We start from the raw sequence: 16780 nt of genomic DNA, 5'->3' as shown, positions 1-16780 counted from the left end.
AGAAGTAGGTTCAAGTGCAGCATTCTATACTGTAACTAGAGCTAGGTTCAAGAGAAGCATTCCATACTGTAACTAGAGCTAGGTTCAAGTGCAGAATTCCAAACTGTAACTAGAGCTAGGTTCAAGAGCAGCATTCCATACTGTGACTAGAACTAGGTTCAAGTGCAGCATTTGATACTGTGACTAGAGCTAGGTTCAAGAGCAGCATTCGATATTGTGACTACAGCTAGGTTCAAGAACAGCATTCGATACTGTAACCAGTGTTAGGTTCAAGTGCAGCATTCTATACTGTAACCAGTGCTAGGTTCAAGTGCAGTATTGCATACTGTAACTAGAGCTAGGTTCAAGTGCAGCATTCAATACTTTAACCAGAGCTAGGTTCAAGTGCAGTATTCCATACTGTAACTATAGCTAGGTTCAAGTGCAGTATTCCATACTGTAACTAGAGCTAGGTTCAAGTGCAGCATTCAATACTGTAACCAGAGCTAGGTTCAAGTGCAGCATTCTATACTGTAACCAGAGCTAGGTTCAAGTGCAGCATTCCATACTGTGACTAGAGCTAGGTTCAAGTGCAGCATTCAATACTGTAACCAGAGCTAGGTTCAAGTGCAGCATTCTATACTGTAACCAGAGCTAGGTTCAAGTGCAGCATTCCATACTGTGACTAGAGCCAGGTTGTGGAAGAAATTAGGGGCATTAGAACTATTAGAACTACCAGATGGGCTATTGACGATGTGAAGGGCGCTACACACAGAAACACGGCTCCGGGTATGCCTTAGCAAGGAAGGGAAAGTTACACATTGGCTACCAACAAGCAGTGGGGACAAGCAGGGATGTGTCTTGGCACCCTGCTTGTTTGACATGTATGTGTCAGTCCTGAAGCGGGCGATGATGGATCATATCAGGTTAAATCTGGAAGTTGGTCTCCATCCTGGTTCGGATATGCAGCTGACTTAGCAGAGTTAGATTATACCCCTGCAGGCCTGCAAATCAAATTGGATGTGTTGGGAGCCTACTGCAAGGATAACAAGTATTACATAAACACCAATACAAGTAAAATCATGGGATTTAATGTGCCTGGGAAAAGTATGAACTTGAGGAGGACGGCGTGGCAGCTTCATGTGGGCACTGCTCTTTTGTTCCAGTGAGGGGGTTCTCCTTTCTAGCGGAGCCACCCTTTCAGTCTACTTGTCAAACCTGCCTCCAATCCTGACATGGACTGCTCTATCCAGCCTAACGCTGCCATGACAGGGTCCTGGGGTGTGGGCTTTTGCAGACTCCGTCACCCGCAGCGGGGCGCAAAAAGACAGCGTCTTGAGGAACGGGATTTTCCCTCGACTTCCCTGACTCCAGATTTCTATACCACTTATTTAAATGCAGGTCCACAGATACATTTCACAGAAAGGTCAGGCCCCCCACTTTACTGCCTTGAACCGCAATGCCTCCACATGGAGCTAGAACATGATGTAAACCTTGCATGTGCCACATGTGATATGAAAGGAGGGCATCCAGACAAGGATATTGTGTCACACTGTTGCCTATAAGAGAGGAAAGAACTCTTTTCCTCCCGGTAGATCCATCCCCTCCAGTATTCTGCATGACTTGCTACCGAGGGGCCCCCTCCATCTGGCCCTCCCCTGCACCCGTATACCTTGTTAGAGGAAGGGACCTCCTGCCACCACCAAACCAACACGGACCGTCACGTGACCCCCTTGTTCACCCCTTCATAGCTCCAGCTTACAGGCGTCCTTGCCCGGGTCTTCCTTGCCCAGGGCGTCCTTGCCCGGGGCATCTACAATCAAGGGCTCTTCACACCCTGTGTGCCCCCGGTTGTATCGAGTCCACCCTCCTTTCCATCTACCCATGTCTCCATCATCTATTCTCTGCTCTGGTGCGTGATCAGAATCATTCTTACTCTATGCTATACTCGCTCCTTACCCATATCTTTTTTCCTATTCTACCCTCTCATGTCTTTCTGTATCCCTTCACTTTCCACTATATACACTTCTCACCCTCTCCCCTCTCGTCCTCGACCCCCCACAAACCTTATCTATCCCCCTGTTTCCCCCTCGTGTACTCCTATTCTCACTGACGGATTCTGGAATGCCTGCGCCTTGTGTAACACGCCCCACTCCATCCTGTTCTTCTGCCTTAACTTACAATGTCTTTGCCTGACAGAAACTTGTCTGACTGCTCACAATACCTCTACTCCTGCTTTTCTCTCCACAATCTCCACTAAATTCTCCCACTCTCCAAGTCTCATTGGTCCAGGTGGCGGACTGGAATCTGGTGACAGACATTTTGGACTGCCTCTTCTCCTCCTTCTAACCTCTTGACGTACTCTTCTTTTGAATACCACTTTTCTTCCTTCTCCAATCCATGTACCTTTACTTTTCATACAATCTACCTATCCCCTGGTTCTAACAGCACTTTTTACCATGACCTGGACTCTCTTCTCCCTTTCAATCTCCGTCTCCCTTTCTAGTATTAGGTGACTTCAATCTCCCCATCTTTTGCACCCATTTGTCATTCCCACTTATCCCTCTTCTCGAACCTTACTCTCTTCACCAGCTCCCTGCCCCACCTTCCCACATCTCTAGTTCATCCCTTGGCTATATGTTTTCCTCTGTTCCACCCAATCACTCGCTCTCTTTCAGCCCCATTTATTCTTCTAACCATCGCCTACTATCCTTCTCCTTTTCTGTTCCTACCACTCCTGCTTCTTCCTCTGCCACTTTCCATCGGCGTGACCGCTCCTCATTTTCCTCTCCCTCCTTTCTTTCTTCCCTTTCTGCCTCTGTTCTTTCACTCTCTACTTTTTCCACACTCCCAGTTGGACTTGCTTCTACTACTCTTCATAATTCTCTTTCTTCTACTCTTGACACGTTCTACTCTTCTGAATCTTTTCTCCTTTCTTCACTACGAAAAGTGAACCGTCTCTCGGGGGAAAGAAAACTCTCTCCCTCTGATCTCTCTTCATCTGTATTCCATTCTTCCTATGATGCTTCTCCCCTTGTCCCTAGAAAACACTTCTTCTGTTCACTTACCTCATCCCTCTCACGTCACCCTTCTCACCTGGTTCAGGTTATAAACAAAATGCTCTGTCCTCCTGCTTCCGACCCCTCAGCCTCTTCGCCTCTATCCTCATTTGACTTTGCTGACTTTATTATTTGTTTGTTTGTTTATTTATTTGTTATGCGCACCAGACCCGTAGGTAAAAGGGCGCATCAGAATGAAAATGCAAGGCTTACATATTTACAAACACAAGTTCCAAAATTAGCATAAATACAGAATTTTACAGAAGGTCAAAGTATACACATATATACAGCGGTATCAATATATACAGAAGGGAAAACCCTTTACTCGTGCAAGAGAGGAGCCAAGCACATAGTCTTACAGGTCACAGCTAGGGGGTCTGTAGCGATGATATGTTTTATGTTGGAAGCTGTGACACTTAGCCTTAACCCGTCAGAAACCAATATTAATTATTGTTTACCCACTTCCTACACCCTCTTCTCCTCCTTCTGGCCTTCTCTTTCCTCTGACAGTTCTCCCCTCTTCCTCTTTTGCTCGCATTCTTGGCGTCACCTTTGATCCATCACTATACGTGTCCTCACACATCTCTATGAAAGCTTGTACCTGACGATCTCTTTGGTTCAATATTCGTGAAATGTGTCCTTATTTATCCTTCCATGTGACCGAACTTCTCATCACCTTTGCTATTGTTTGTCGTCTTGACTACTGGTGCGCGCTTCTTAGCGGAATCTGCCCTTTTCATCTTACCCCTTTACAGTCTGTATTCCATTCAGCTATGCGTCTTCTCTGCTCCGTCCCCTCTCGCTCCTCCATTTCCCCCTGACTTAATTCCATGTCTCTTCTCCCCTACGACGCTTGTCTTCTTCCCCACTTCCTTCGTCTAACCTTCAACTGCTACCATGGCTTTGTTCCTTCTTGTCCTGCTTCCCTTGGCTCACTCTACTCTCCCTCACGTCCTCTCTGCTCCCAGTATCTTCATCTTCTCTCTACACCAAAACCTCCCTGTGCCCCCTCTCATTTTCCTTCTTTCTGTCTCCTTTCCCCTAAATTTGGGAATGACTTTCCACCCATCTATGCCTCCGCCTCATTCCATGTTCTCCATTCCCTTTGACCTCTCTTGCTTCCTCTGAACTCTCTCTACCATCCCAATAATTTCAGAAATTGTTGTACCGTTTGAATCTTCGTTGGATGTACAGCGCTTTAGCGAAAGCGCTCTATAAGTTGCAATAAAATCCAACTACAAATAGGCACGCATTGGGGCACAAATTGAGTGATACCCATGGAATAGACTAGCATGTAGGGCATGGCTTGGCAACAGGTACTCAGCGATATAGAAGGAGGAGCTGCAATGCCAGGGCCTTGCCAGCCACCTGGGTAGGACCAGTCTCAGCACAGCAGGGTGGCTGGAAGCTGCAACACAGGGTATAGTGCAAGCTGTTGCAAGCTGTTGCAGTTCATGTACTCTGTGCCAGTACGGTGTTTGGCAGTATTTTTCAAATGAAAGTAAGGTGAGTGATGAGCAGTCATTGGAAAAGGTATCCTGGTCTATTTTCATGTTTTTGAGGAGGGATAGATAGGAATTGCCCAGCTTAAGGGCAGACGGGAGAAGGGCGAGTGAGCGTGACAGAAGAAAGAAGGGGGATGGGTTCAGGAAGTTAATGATCGTGTAGGATCCTGTCATTATGATTATAGAGAAAGAGGGTGTCTATATTGAGGGGTGTGAAAGGATGGGTAACCTGCCAGTGAATACCATATTACGAAGTGATTGGAAGTGAATGCTTTTCTGAATTAATTCCCTTCGCAAAACTCGTTTGAAACTGAGGCACTTTTCGGCCTCTCTGGACACCCCCTGCAGAGTGATAGGAACCTCAGAAGTGTCATGAGTTAAGCACACTCCAACATCCTATGACCGTTGGAAAAAGGCAACTGGATTGAACAGGATACCATGTGACCGCTAACTACGTGACTGAAAGTAAAAATATGTCTAGTCTTGTGCAAAAAAAACCTGCCTCCGTGTAAATCCTGTTTCAAAACAAACACAACACTGAGATGGCCGAGCTTCTGTTTGGACTAACAGCGCTGGGAAAGGCATCAGCCTTGGGATCCGGACACCTTCTTCTTCAGATGGTACCAGGAAGACAAGAGGCGAGGCAAACATTGGGAGGGTCTATTCAAGGCTGGCATGCAAGGGGTGCAGTGCTGTGATTATTGCACCTCGGTGTCGACAATGCATCGCACAGGACTGTTAGCAGAAGAGATGCTTGCCGTCACCTGTTCAAAGCTCGACAGCTGTGCCAGCTATCCCATATGTTTCGAAAGTAGTAGCCAAGGGAAAGGACCCCTGCAACAAAGTCCAACTTCATGGAGTGTAGAATTCGAAGGTTACTTCAAACAAAAGACGCCAGACGCCCTGTACCGGGAGGATAGCTCAGCGGCAACGTGCGCGCCTTGGAAGCAAAACGACACTAAGCAACACAGCTTCGCTCCCAGGCTCCGTGCTTAGAAACCTCTAGGTATTCAACTAAAACAAGTAACAGCGCCTCGATGCCCATGGTTAAACATGCAAATAAATAAATAAGCATCCATGCAGGCATTACACAATATTACAATGTGAATGGCTATGACATATGTCCCTACTTGTATCTTGCAGGTCAATACACCTAATAGCAATGAAAATAATAGCAACATTTATGAGGCATGGGAAAAACATACCAATCTACATAAACCATATGATAAAGAGATTTGATGCTCCAAGTGAAATATTTACTGGATTTAAGACATCTCATAGTCACTAAACTTCAGATGTGCTCTCCTTTCCCTACCACACCTCTACCTCCTCAACATCCTCTCTGCCACTGTCCATATTCTCTTCACTACCAGCCTCCAACGTGTGTAGATTCTCACTGGACTTCCATCATCGCCCCTTTCTTGATACCAATTACTGCACACCCCATCAGAAGCAAAGGATTTAAGACATCTCATAGTCACTAAACTTCAGATGTGCTCTCCTTGTCCTACCACAACTCTACCTCCTGACCATCCTCTCTGCCACTGTCCATATTCTCTTCAATACCAGCCTCCGACGTGTGTAGATTCTCACTGGACTTCCATCATCGCCCCTTTCTTGATACCAATTACTGCACACCCCATCAGACGCAAAGCTGCCTACATTTGTTTCTAACGTCATATTGGCAACACCACAATATATGGCAACTCTGTCCATACTCCATTGCATACCATGATGTGTTACAATGTGTTTCCTACCTACTTTGTTTACCCTTATAGGATCAAAATAATTTGGACATCTCTTTGGGAACCCTATATGTTTGTTTTAATAGGTACCAGATCACCCACATTCAACTGAACTGTACTACCAGTACCAGTATTCAAAGGGGTCAACTTTTATTCTTCACACAACCACTGAGTACACATTTGAGAGCACATCACCCTGCCACTCATCTTTTCAAAAGGGGAAACCCCAGTTAAGACATGTGGCGTATCTCGAATATGCCTTCAACATTTCCTGCACACAACCTTTCCATTCCATGCCATTAGCAAAAGCAAGTTGCATTTTTTCCTGGATGATACCATTCAACCTTTCAACCTAGCCATTTGCTTTGGAGTTATATAGTGTTGTCCGGTGATTCTTTATTTATTGACTCTTCAAATAACTGCACATTTCCAAAGAGAGCAACTGCACCCATTACCTGACATAATAGTGTTAGGGTAGTCCTCTCTCTCTCTAGAAAAGGGTTTCAGGTATTCTATTATGCACTTTGTGGGAATGGTAGGAACACATTCTACTTCAAACCATAGTCTACAATGACAATTGCAAATCTTTGTTCTGGCCTCCAAACACTCATAGGGCCCATAAGGTCAATAGCTATGTTATCAAATGCCCTTTCCCGAATCTCCACAATTCCCAACTCTGTCATCTGAGTCTGTGGAGACTTATTGCTGGAAGAACAGGGAGTACAATGACTTACTTCACACTCAAACATAGGGTCCATACTTGGCCACCAAAGCCTCGCCCTCAATCTCCTCTTAGTCAGACGCATGAGCACATTTCACAAGTTCACTACACAGAGACAAAGGAGGAACTAACCTCTCCTCCTTTGTCAAAGCCTATTGCGAGCTGCACAACTCTTCCCTTACTTTGTAAAAAGGGGAACCAACCCTCTCTCCAGACCTCCAACCCCATTCGATCCTAGTGATGGCATCTAACAACTCAGCATCCTCACCAATACCTTTAATCCACAAATCCTTAGAGAATACATTGTTTACTGTATTCCCTATTTGGGCTATCCACCCACCACCAATCTCTTCAACAACTCTCACCCCTTCTCTTGGGGACCCAAACAAACAGTCTGCAACTGGAGTACAATGTCCAGGAATGAACTTGACCACAAAATTAAAACTGCAATGCCGACAACCACCTGGCAATTCTAGGATTAGCCAACCCCGATCCTCTAGTGGTAAACACATGCACTAATCCTTTATGAGCACTTCTTATGATATACAGGATGCCTCACACATACATTTTAAGATAGTTTCATGCACAATAGTACGCCAGGCTACTCTCTCAATTGTGGAATACCTTAACTCTACTGGAGACAATGTCTGTGAAGGAAAAGCCACAGGCACCAACACCCCCGTCTGTACTGGGACAAAGCTGCACCAATGCCCTTGGCACAGGCATCCACTGTGATCGTAGTTCCATAAGCAGAGTCAGACTTGTAAAGAGTGGGTTCATTGGCCAAGTCTGATTTCATCACCCTAAATGTATCCTCTTCTCTCCTACCGCACACACACTCTCGCTGTCTCTTCAAATCCCTTAAAGGTGCACACAACAAACTTAGAATAAAATTCTCAAACACTGAGATTTGATGATCTTCATTCATCCCTGTTTGTGGGAGACTTGATCTGCATGATTGCATCCACCATTTCCGGCCGGGTCTCCACACCCTTGTGAGTAATTGTGTGTCCTTGGAACCTAACTTGGTGCACCTTAAACTGCCCCTTTTGTCTTTTTACAGTCAAACCAGCTTTCTCCAATCTCCTTAAAACCTCCACCACTTTGGGATCATGTTAAAGTTCACCCTCTGCCCCCACCAATATGTTGTCCAGGAAACATCGAACACCATCCAGGCCTTCAAATAAATCCTCCTTGATTTTCGAGAAAGAACTGAAGTGGCAGAAGCTAGTCCGGAAAGATAATCTCCTGTACCGGCAATCCCCCTTGGGAGTTATACATGCTGTAAAAGCTTTATGAAGAATCATGAAGATCCATCTGGTGGTTTGCCGAAGATGAATCTAGAGAAGCATAGCATTCAGCTTTTCCATCATGGATAGCATTTCACTCACTTTGGATAAAGGGTGCCTGTTCACTGGAATGTTCTTATTTCATTCCTGCAAATCTACAAATAATCTGATTTTGCCATCAGGACATTTTGGGTTTAGACTGTGTTTTATAAATCCACAGCGGGGACAGTGCCCTTGTGGGGAATTATTACTGTTCCCCCCCAGGCCTACTGGTCTTCTTTAATGCACGTACGTTTCACTCTTCCCCGACACCTCCCCTTCCCCTTGGGGGCTTGGCTTGCCACATCCTTTCCTGTTTTTTGGAGTTACATGTATGCATATTTAAATAATCCCTTATATATTCCTCCTCCATTCCAGTAAATTCACAAGAAGATACCCCCTCAAATCAGCAACAAAAGGTCCACTGTCTCCCCCACACCTTGTGCTTCCTTGCCATATTGTGCCTTTAATTCTCTCGTAGCTTTGCAATACACACCGACCCCATCCCCTCACCCTCCCTCTTGCTCCTCAGTAGCTTTAACATCTGGTCACTTTTTGATTACCCTCACTGCCTCAGCACCCACAAAGCACCTCAGAGTAGTAGCCATGGGAAAGGAAGCCGCAACAACGTCCAACTTCAAGGAGTGTAAAATTAGAAGTTTATTTCAAACAAAACACCCCACATCCTCCGTGCTGAGGGCAGGGCAAACCAACGGATGAATGAAAGTGCGTTGCTGTGCACACAATGACATTCTACATTGGATACGGAATGCCATTGCGCGCGCATGCCACAATATTACAATGCAAATTGATATGACAAAAAGGCAGAGGAAAGATGTTTTCTACTGTATTATTTTTTTTACTGGCACAATTGCATTGCCCAAAAGCTTTGCACCAACAATTAACATGTTCCAATCCAGACTGCTTGTTCGGAAGGTCCAGTGCTGGCTGACTACAGAGGTTGTGACACTTAATAACACTTCACAAAAAGGCCACTGGCATTTTTGAAAGCTAATGGGTTTTCCTTCACAGCATAGTACTCTCAGTTTGTCCAATAAAAGGTATCAAAACTCAACAAGTTTTCATTTCCAGGCTTCATAGATGGGATAATTTAGATCTATAAACCACCTGACATTATCCGAGCATTAATAAATGTAGTCATCCTAGGGACTCTGGTGGCCATCTGTGCCTAGCAGATGGGCGGGCGATGGCTCCAATATAAAGCTCCCCAGCACCAGCACCAGCACCATTGTGTATCTCTTTAGTTTCTAGAGGTGAGCAAGTTCAGCTCTTTGCAATGAAAAACTAACATGTGTCTGCACGTTCAATAGCAATCCCTAGAGTCTCATATATCTGAAAAAAGTGCATTTCTTGCCCTCAACCTCAGCGTCACCATGAACGGAAACGTTGTTGCCTGCAATGGCGGCTGCCAGGCCATCGTGGACACTGGGACGTCTCTGCTCGCCGGCACATCCTCTGGAATCGCAAACATCCAGAGCGCTATCGGAGCTTATCAGAACTCTAACGGAGAGGTAAGTGGTGCAGGTGATCTCGCCGCGTGCGTGGTGTCAATATTTCACAGAAAAAGAATTGGAAAGGAGCCGGGGAGATATTGGGCAACTGTTGGCTGTTCTTCAAGAACCATGATTCCACTGGCACAGCATTTAAGTTGATCAGTTTAGGCTTAAATGTCTGTACTGTTAAGAATTAAGCCATCTCGTGTGTGGGGCTGCTTAAGATATTATCTGTGAATATTTGTGTCTATATTAGTTCATTTTACCTGTATTCAGTCGTTCTTAAGTGTATGCTAACAATACCAAAAAAAGCCAAGACTTGTCTAATTTCTGGTCCTAACCAATGGTTTGTCCTTTTCTTATTTCTTAGTATCAAGTAAACTGCAACTCAATGGGCTCTCTGCCGGACATCGTCTTCACCATCAACGGCGTGCAGTACCCAGTGCCGGCCAGTGCCTACATCAACCAGGTAAGAGCGCTGAGCCTTGAATGTTTTCTGACACCGGTTTAACTCGGCACAATGACTTTTGAGTGAGCTGGGGATGCTGGAGGGAGCAGAAAAGCCAGCAGGAAGGAGCCAGAGCTGGAAGATCTCTGTAAGACTTAGAGGCATGAGGACGGCCAAACCCCTGAGCCTGTGAGCACCAGAGAGGCTGCAGAGTGGTGGGAAGCCTATGCCTCCTGAAGGCCTACCCAGTGGCAGTTGGGACAGCCTGACAGTGCCTTAAACAGAGCTCCTCCCCTGAGTCAGACTCATAGACTCAGGCCTTTAAGGGGCAGGTGTGCAGGAACCTGCCCTCACAAACAAGACCCACTGGAAAACAGGGTGCCCTCTGGGACTTGAAGTTTAAAAGGCATTTATTTTGACATTTGTGTTTAAAGTGTCCGAGCCCAGAAGAGGGAAGCCCTTTTCCTTGAGTCTTAAGAAAGGTCCGCACCCAGAAGAGGGAGACCCTTAAAGCAAGGCGAGAAGGTCTGAGCCCTTAAAAGAAAGACCTGGTGTCTGCGCCCGGCAGAGGGACACCCGTAAAGCAAGGTGAGAAGGTCGGACCCCAGAAGAGAAGGGCCTGGGGTCCGCGCCCGGCAGAGGGAGACCCGTAAAGCAAGGTGAAAAAGTCTGAGCCCGGAAGAGGGAGGCTCTTTTTTCTTTGAGCCTTGCTAAGGGTCCACGCCCAGAAGAGGGAGACCCTTAAAGCAAGGCAAGAAGGTCTGAGTCCAGAAGAGGAGTACCTGGGGTCTGTGCCTGGCAGAGGGAAGGCTTTTTCCTTGAGCCTTAAGAGGGGTCCACGCCCAGAAGAGGGAGACCCTTAAAGCAAGGCGAGAAGGTCTGAGCCCGGAAGAGGGGAACGTAGGGTCTGCACCCGGCAGAGTGAGACCCTGAAAACATGGAAAGAAGGTCAGACCCAGGAAGAGAGGGCCCTGACTGGAAAAGAATGATTCAAGCCTGAACAACTGGTGAGTCGATGAGCTAAACAAAAGTCTGGTTTGTGAAAGGCGAATGGAATGCTTTGAGAGTATATTGAAAGGAAAAGGGATGGAACAGGATGAAAATAAAACGCAATTCTGAAAGGGCTTATCATGAACTTTGCAAATCCAAGAAGTGCTAAGAAAGGAAGATTCAAAAGGAACTTCAATATCTAAGATGCAAGGTGCTAGAAGAGTACGGTTGATAAAGATTTTTATCAAGGACTTTCAAAGTGGTCATACAAGTGTGCAGTCAAGGGCATAAGCCCCCTTGTACAATTGAAGGTCTTTGATGAAGAAGAATGAAGTGAATGATCGAGGAGTGGTCCATTAATGGGGAATTAAATTGTCAAAAAGCCTCCGTAACTTGTGTGAATCAAAGGGGCCTAGAGAGGGGCAATTGTAAATAGAGCAAAGTGAAAGTGCTGTGCACTACATTTACCAGAAAGCCCTGGGAAAGGTTGCTGTGAGGTGACAAAGTGGTCATATGAGGGGCAAGCCAAACCCCTTGTATAGTCGAAAGTCTTTGACACATTGTGGGACTAAAGGGAACTTTGCAAAATGGGTTAAACAGTATCCCATGGGAACTCATTGTGATGATATAACTGTATGAAGCCTGACTGAGGGCTTAAGGGAAAGCCTGACTGAGGGCTCAAGGGAAAGCCTGACTGAGGGCTCAAGGGAAAGCCTGACTGAGGGCTTAAGGGAAAGCCTGACTGAGGGCTTAAGGGAAAGCCTGACTGAGGGCTTAAGGGAAAGCCTGACTGAGGGCTCAAGGGAAAGGAAAGCCTGACTGAGGGCTCAAGGGAAAGCCTGACTGAGGGCTTAAGGGAAAGCCTGACTGAGGGCTCAAGGGAAAGCCTGACTGAGGGCTCAAGGGAAAGCCTGACTGAGGGCTCAAGGGAAAGCCTGACTGAGGGCTCAAGGGAAAGCCTGACTGAGGGCTTAAGGGAAAGCCTGACTGAGGGCTCAAGGGAAAGCCTGACTGAGGGCTCAAGGGAAAGCCTGACTGAGGTGCCTGACAGGGGGCTGAGACCCAGACTTAGGTAAGAGAAGAACCTAAGGGGTCTAGAATGACTTTCTTTTGAACTGTGTTAAAATGGCAATGTGAACCCGACGGAGGGATGCCTGGAGAAAGCCTAGGGAAGTGAATCCTGCACCCCGAATGAGGGATGTCCACAGTGAGTGGTTGGTCTGAGCCCGATTGAGGGAGGCTAACGTTGAGAGAAGGATAGGAGCACGGATTAGGGGGTTTCAAGGGTGAAGAGTAATCACCTGATGTGAAGATCAGCAGAAGGAACTTTTGCTTTTTTGTTATTGGCATATCAGGCCCTCAGAATCAAGAGACTTTGCATGAAAGAGACTTGGACACAGAAGGTCCTGAAATTGAGAAAAGGAACTGGAATCTTGTACTGGAGAAGCCCAGGGGTGTGCTGTGCTCAAGAGTCCCGTCTTGTCCCGTGCTAAAAACATGGGGAAGGGACAGCCAAGCCATAACATCCTGGCCTATCATTTTGTGAACACTTCTTTCTTTTCTTCTGAACCTTAATACCACACTATGTTGTATCATAGCGGTAAGGATTGGCAATAGGTTTTTTAATATAGGCCCTTTTTATTTGACTAGACTGCTTGCTCCCATCTAGATTTAGGTTTAGATTAGGTGTTTATCTCACCCATTTTACAGTTTAAAAAACACCCTTAAACTGTGATCACTTGTGTCCATCCTGCTTTGATACCATGGCTTCCTTACACCCTCTTCGGAAAACATTCAAAGGTGGCAATCAGCTTCACTTAGCTACTCTGAACACTCGCTCTGCTGTCAAACACTCCTCTGACATACGTCTCCTCCTAGAAGACATTGACTTGGACATCCTTGCCCTTACTGAGACATACTTGAATGCCAGCTCTGTCACTGGTCTTGACACTCTCTGCCCTGAGGGCTACAAAATCCTCTCCAAACCCAGACCCAAATGGGCCGGAGGTGGAGTGGCCCCGATTTTCCCTGAGTGGGTCCCTGCCTCTATCATACCTACTCAATCTTACTCCTCCTTCGAATGCCTCGTCTGCAGACTCGGGGTCTCTCCGACTCTCTCACTCATCTTCAACAGAATCTACAGACCCCCAGGCCCTATCTCTCCCTACCTACCTCCACCCTTCTGACCCCTTCTTCCAAACTCCTGCTCCTCAGGGACTTCAATATCCATCTCGACTCCCCCGAATCAGCTACCTCACAGTCCAGTGACTTGTGTGACTCCCTCTTTCTCACTATCCTTCTTTCCGGTCTGACCCAATTAGCTGGACACACTCTGGATGCCTTCATCTCTGGAGAGTTCCCTGTCTCTAACCCTGCCACCACCCCCTCTCCTGGTCCAACCACTTGGAGCCCCTTGGCCCTCTGTCTGAGCCTCCACAAGCACTGGCAGCCTCCTTTGTCATCATTCGACCAATGAAGCGAGTGTCAGTCGCCGCCTTTGCTCCTACCTTCATCCCCCTTCCCTCCCCTGCTTCTGACTACCCCTCTTAGTCTGTCCTTGCTAACCTTCACCTCTCCATCTCCAACACTCTTGACGTCCTTTCCCCTGTTATGAGGATCCGCCTGAAACCTACCTCCAAGTGCAACAGCTGGCATGACTCTGATCTAGCATCCCTGAAACGCAAGTGCTGAGCTGCTGAACAGAAGTGGCGACATCAGGCTCACCCTCTGACAAACTGGCCTGTCGCCTGCTCCAAATGCAATATCGTTTCCCTATCTGCTCCAAGAAGCGTGCCCACATCCAAGCTCTCATCTCTGGAGCTACTAACAATATGGCTGAACTTTTCAAAATCTGCAAGGAACTCGCCAATCCATCGGCAGTTTCCACCTCTATGCTTCCTTACCAGATTCTCTGCACCGCTCTGGCCTCCCATTAATCATCTAAAACTCAGGACATCCTGTCCTCACTGTCCACCACCCCCACCTCCAATCCCGTTCCAGGCCGCAAACCTCCCTTGGCTCCCCTCCCTCCACCCCCCACACTCTCCTCCCTCCTGCCCACAGCACTTGATGAGAAATCTAAAGTTGTCCGCTCTATGAAGGTCTCATCCAAACAGGTGCACCCCTGCTCTACTAGAACCATTAAGGACAACCTCTCCTCTCTCGCCCTAGCTCTTGCTGATTTCTGCAACCACTCACTCACCACTGGCTCTTTCCCTTTTTCCCTGAAGCACTCTCTTGTTCACCCTCTCCTAAAAAGACATCTGCTGACCGCTCCTGCCCAGGTAACTATCGCCCTATCTGCATTATCCCCTTTGTGGGTAAACTCTTGGAGAAGTTGGTCCTCCTCCAATTGAACCTTCACACCGAACATGTTGGTTGCCTCCGGAAACTGCTCTCCTGCACACCTGCGAAGCCATGCTCGCAAATCTTGACCCTAACTCTCCCACTGTTCTCATTCTCCTCAATCTCTACTCTTCCTTTGACTTGGTCAACCATTCTATCCTCATGAAATGGCTCTGCGACACCCTCGGCATCAAGGGACAGGCACTGGATTGGCTGACCTGTTTCCTCACTAGCCACCCTTCCCAGCTGCAACTGCGACCTTTTTCCTCCACCACCATACTCTCTACCTGCGGCATCCCCAGGGCTCTATCCTTTCGCTGTGGCTCTTCAACATATATCTCGCCCCTCTTGCCCACCTAATCTCATTCTCTCTTAACTTCCAGTGTTATGGTGATAACACACAGCTTTCCTTCAAACTTCCCTCCACGACCTCCTCCTCCTCTCTCACCCCTGATTGTTTGACCACCATCCAGGCATGGTGTGCGGCTAATGATTTCTGTCTTAATGGCAGCAAAATGGAGATCCTTCTCATTGAGAAACCTGTGCCCTGTTTCCTCCCTAACCTCTGGCTGCCCTTCTTGGTTCCGCATCCTGTGAGGCCATAAATCTTGGGGTCATCTTTGACTCTGCACTCTTCTTCACCCCTTACATCTTGGACCTTGCCAAGACGGCCCATTTCTAGCTTCACTTCCTTAGTGACATTCACCCTTTCCATACCTTTACCCAGAAGCTTAACATCTCTTGAGCTCTGGTCCTCTCTAGGCTGAACTACTCCAATCGCCTTTTCCTCAATCTCCCCCTTTCCTCTCTATGCCTCCTTCACCTAATTTAGAATTGGGCTGCAAGACGTATCCTTGGCCTGAAGTCCAGTGACCCTATCTCTCCAGCCCTAAAATCTCTCTCTCTTTGCCTTCCCTGCTAATCACCCCACTGCTGCTGAGACTGGCAGCCTGGTGTTTCCTGAGTCCCACAGGTTACCAGGCCCTCTTCCTAGTCGAGTCCAGCGCCCCCCCCCCTCAGCACTGCCATCACCATGCCTGGTGACTGTGCATTCCACCCCTGGGGATCCCTCTGCCCTAGCACTTAGCCAGTGGCCTTCACCATGGGTCCCCTTGGCACTTCCCTCCCGGGCTCCAACGAGCACTTGCCCTTACCCCGCTTCCCATTTGCACTTACCGGTGCCCTTACCTTGCTCCCTCGCTCCCCCCTCCACACCTCATCCCCTCCCTATCTCCTGCACTTCTCTACCCTGCCCTTGCATGCCTGAATGTCACATGGCCTAGTAGGACCACAACTGTATATATTTACTGTTCTTGCTACTGATATTGTCCTTCCCTGTTCCCTACCCACTAAGTCTTCTGGCGCCTTGAAACACATTTCTATTGTATAGGCGCCTAACTAATGCTCAATAAATAAATAAAGCGTATGCATTAGGGGTGCCTCATTATGCGTGACTATGAAGCCTGGTGTAATAGGAGTCATGATATAAGTGTGGCACTTGCCAGGCTGGGGTGCTAATCAGTGGTGTCTTGAGCTGGGGCATCCAGGGGACAGCTTGCCCCTCCAACGCAGTGGCTCTTTTAATAGCCAGGCTGGGACATTTTGGAGTGAACCACCTCTCCCGTTCGGCACTCTCATTAGCAATGAGGGTGCCGAAGGAGAAAGGTGTCCCACTGGCAGGACCGGGAAGTTGTCGAGCAGAAGCACTGTGTTCCTGCTCAGCACCCTCATTGTCCTGGCAGCCATTCAGCAGCCTCCTTGTCAAGGAGGGTGCCGGACGGAAGAGTTGTCCCTCTTCCAAGTTAATGTCCCGCCGAGCTCCAGGCAGCAGAGCGGCTCTCCTGAGGACCTGACACGTGACTCTCTGTGAACGGAGCATTAGAGTGGGAGCCATTATGCACTGATGGGAAGAAGGTGGGACTATTAGGGAGTTTTGTACCATTAAGAAATGGGAATGGGAGTGAGTGACCAGAAGTGAAAAGGGTTGCAGGCTTTATGAAATAATGACTATGGCTTTGAAACCAAGGAGGGATTTGTTAGGCTCACATTAATCTGCATGATGCTATTGTGACTTTGCATGCAGAATGGGGAGAATGAAACTAAAGCCATACTCTTATTGCTCAACATATTTCTATGACGCTGTATA

General features: G+C 47.4%; 1 protein-coding gene across 1 annotated transcript in view; it reads left to right on the top strand.

Moving 5' to 3' along the window:
• The window catches only part of LOC138528295 (pepsin A-like), a 40928-nt gene that overhangs the window by 23222 nt on the left and 926 nt on the right, over positions 1-16780 (top strand). Inside the window, exons 7-8 of the mRNA XM_069639759.1 lie at positions 9725-9876; positions 10229-10320. Coding sequence (XP_069495860.1) covers positions 9725-9876; positions 10229-10320 — 244 coding nt within the window. The remainder of the gene's footprint in view (positions 1-9724; positions 9877-10228; positions 10321-16780) is intronic.

Source organism: Ambystoma mexicanum, chromosome 7q (assembly GCF_040938575.1).
Source record: "Ambystoma mexicanum isolate Mex_15411 chromosome 7q, UKY_AmexF1_1, whole genome shotgun sequence".
NCBI classification, from domain to species: domain Eukaryota; kingdom Metazoa; phylum Chordata; class Amphibia; order Caudata; family Ambystomatidae; genus Ambystoma; species Ambystoma mexicanum.
The sequence above is the reverse complement of the archived record's forward strand: the minus strand, read 5'-3'. Positions and strand labels throughout refer to the sequence as shown.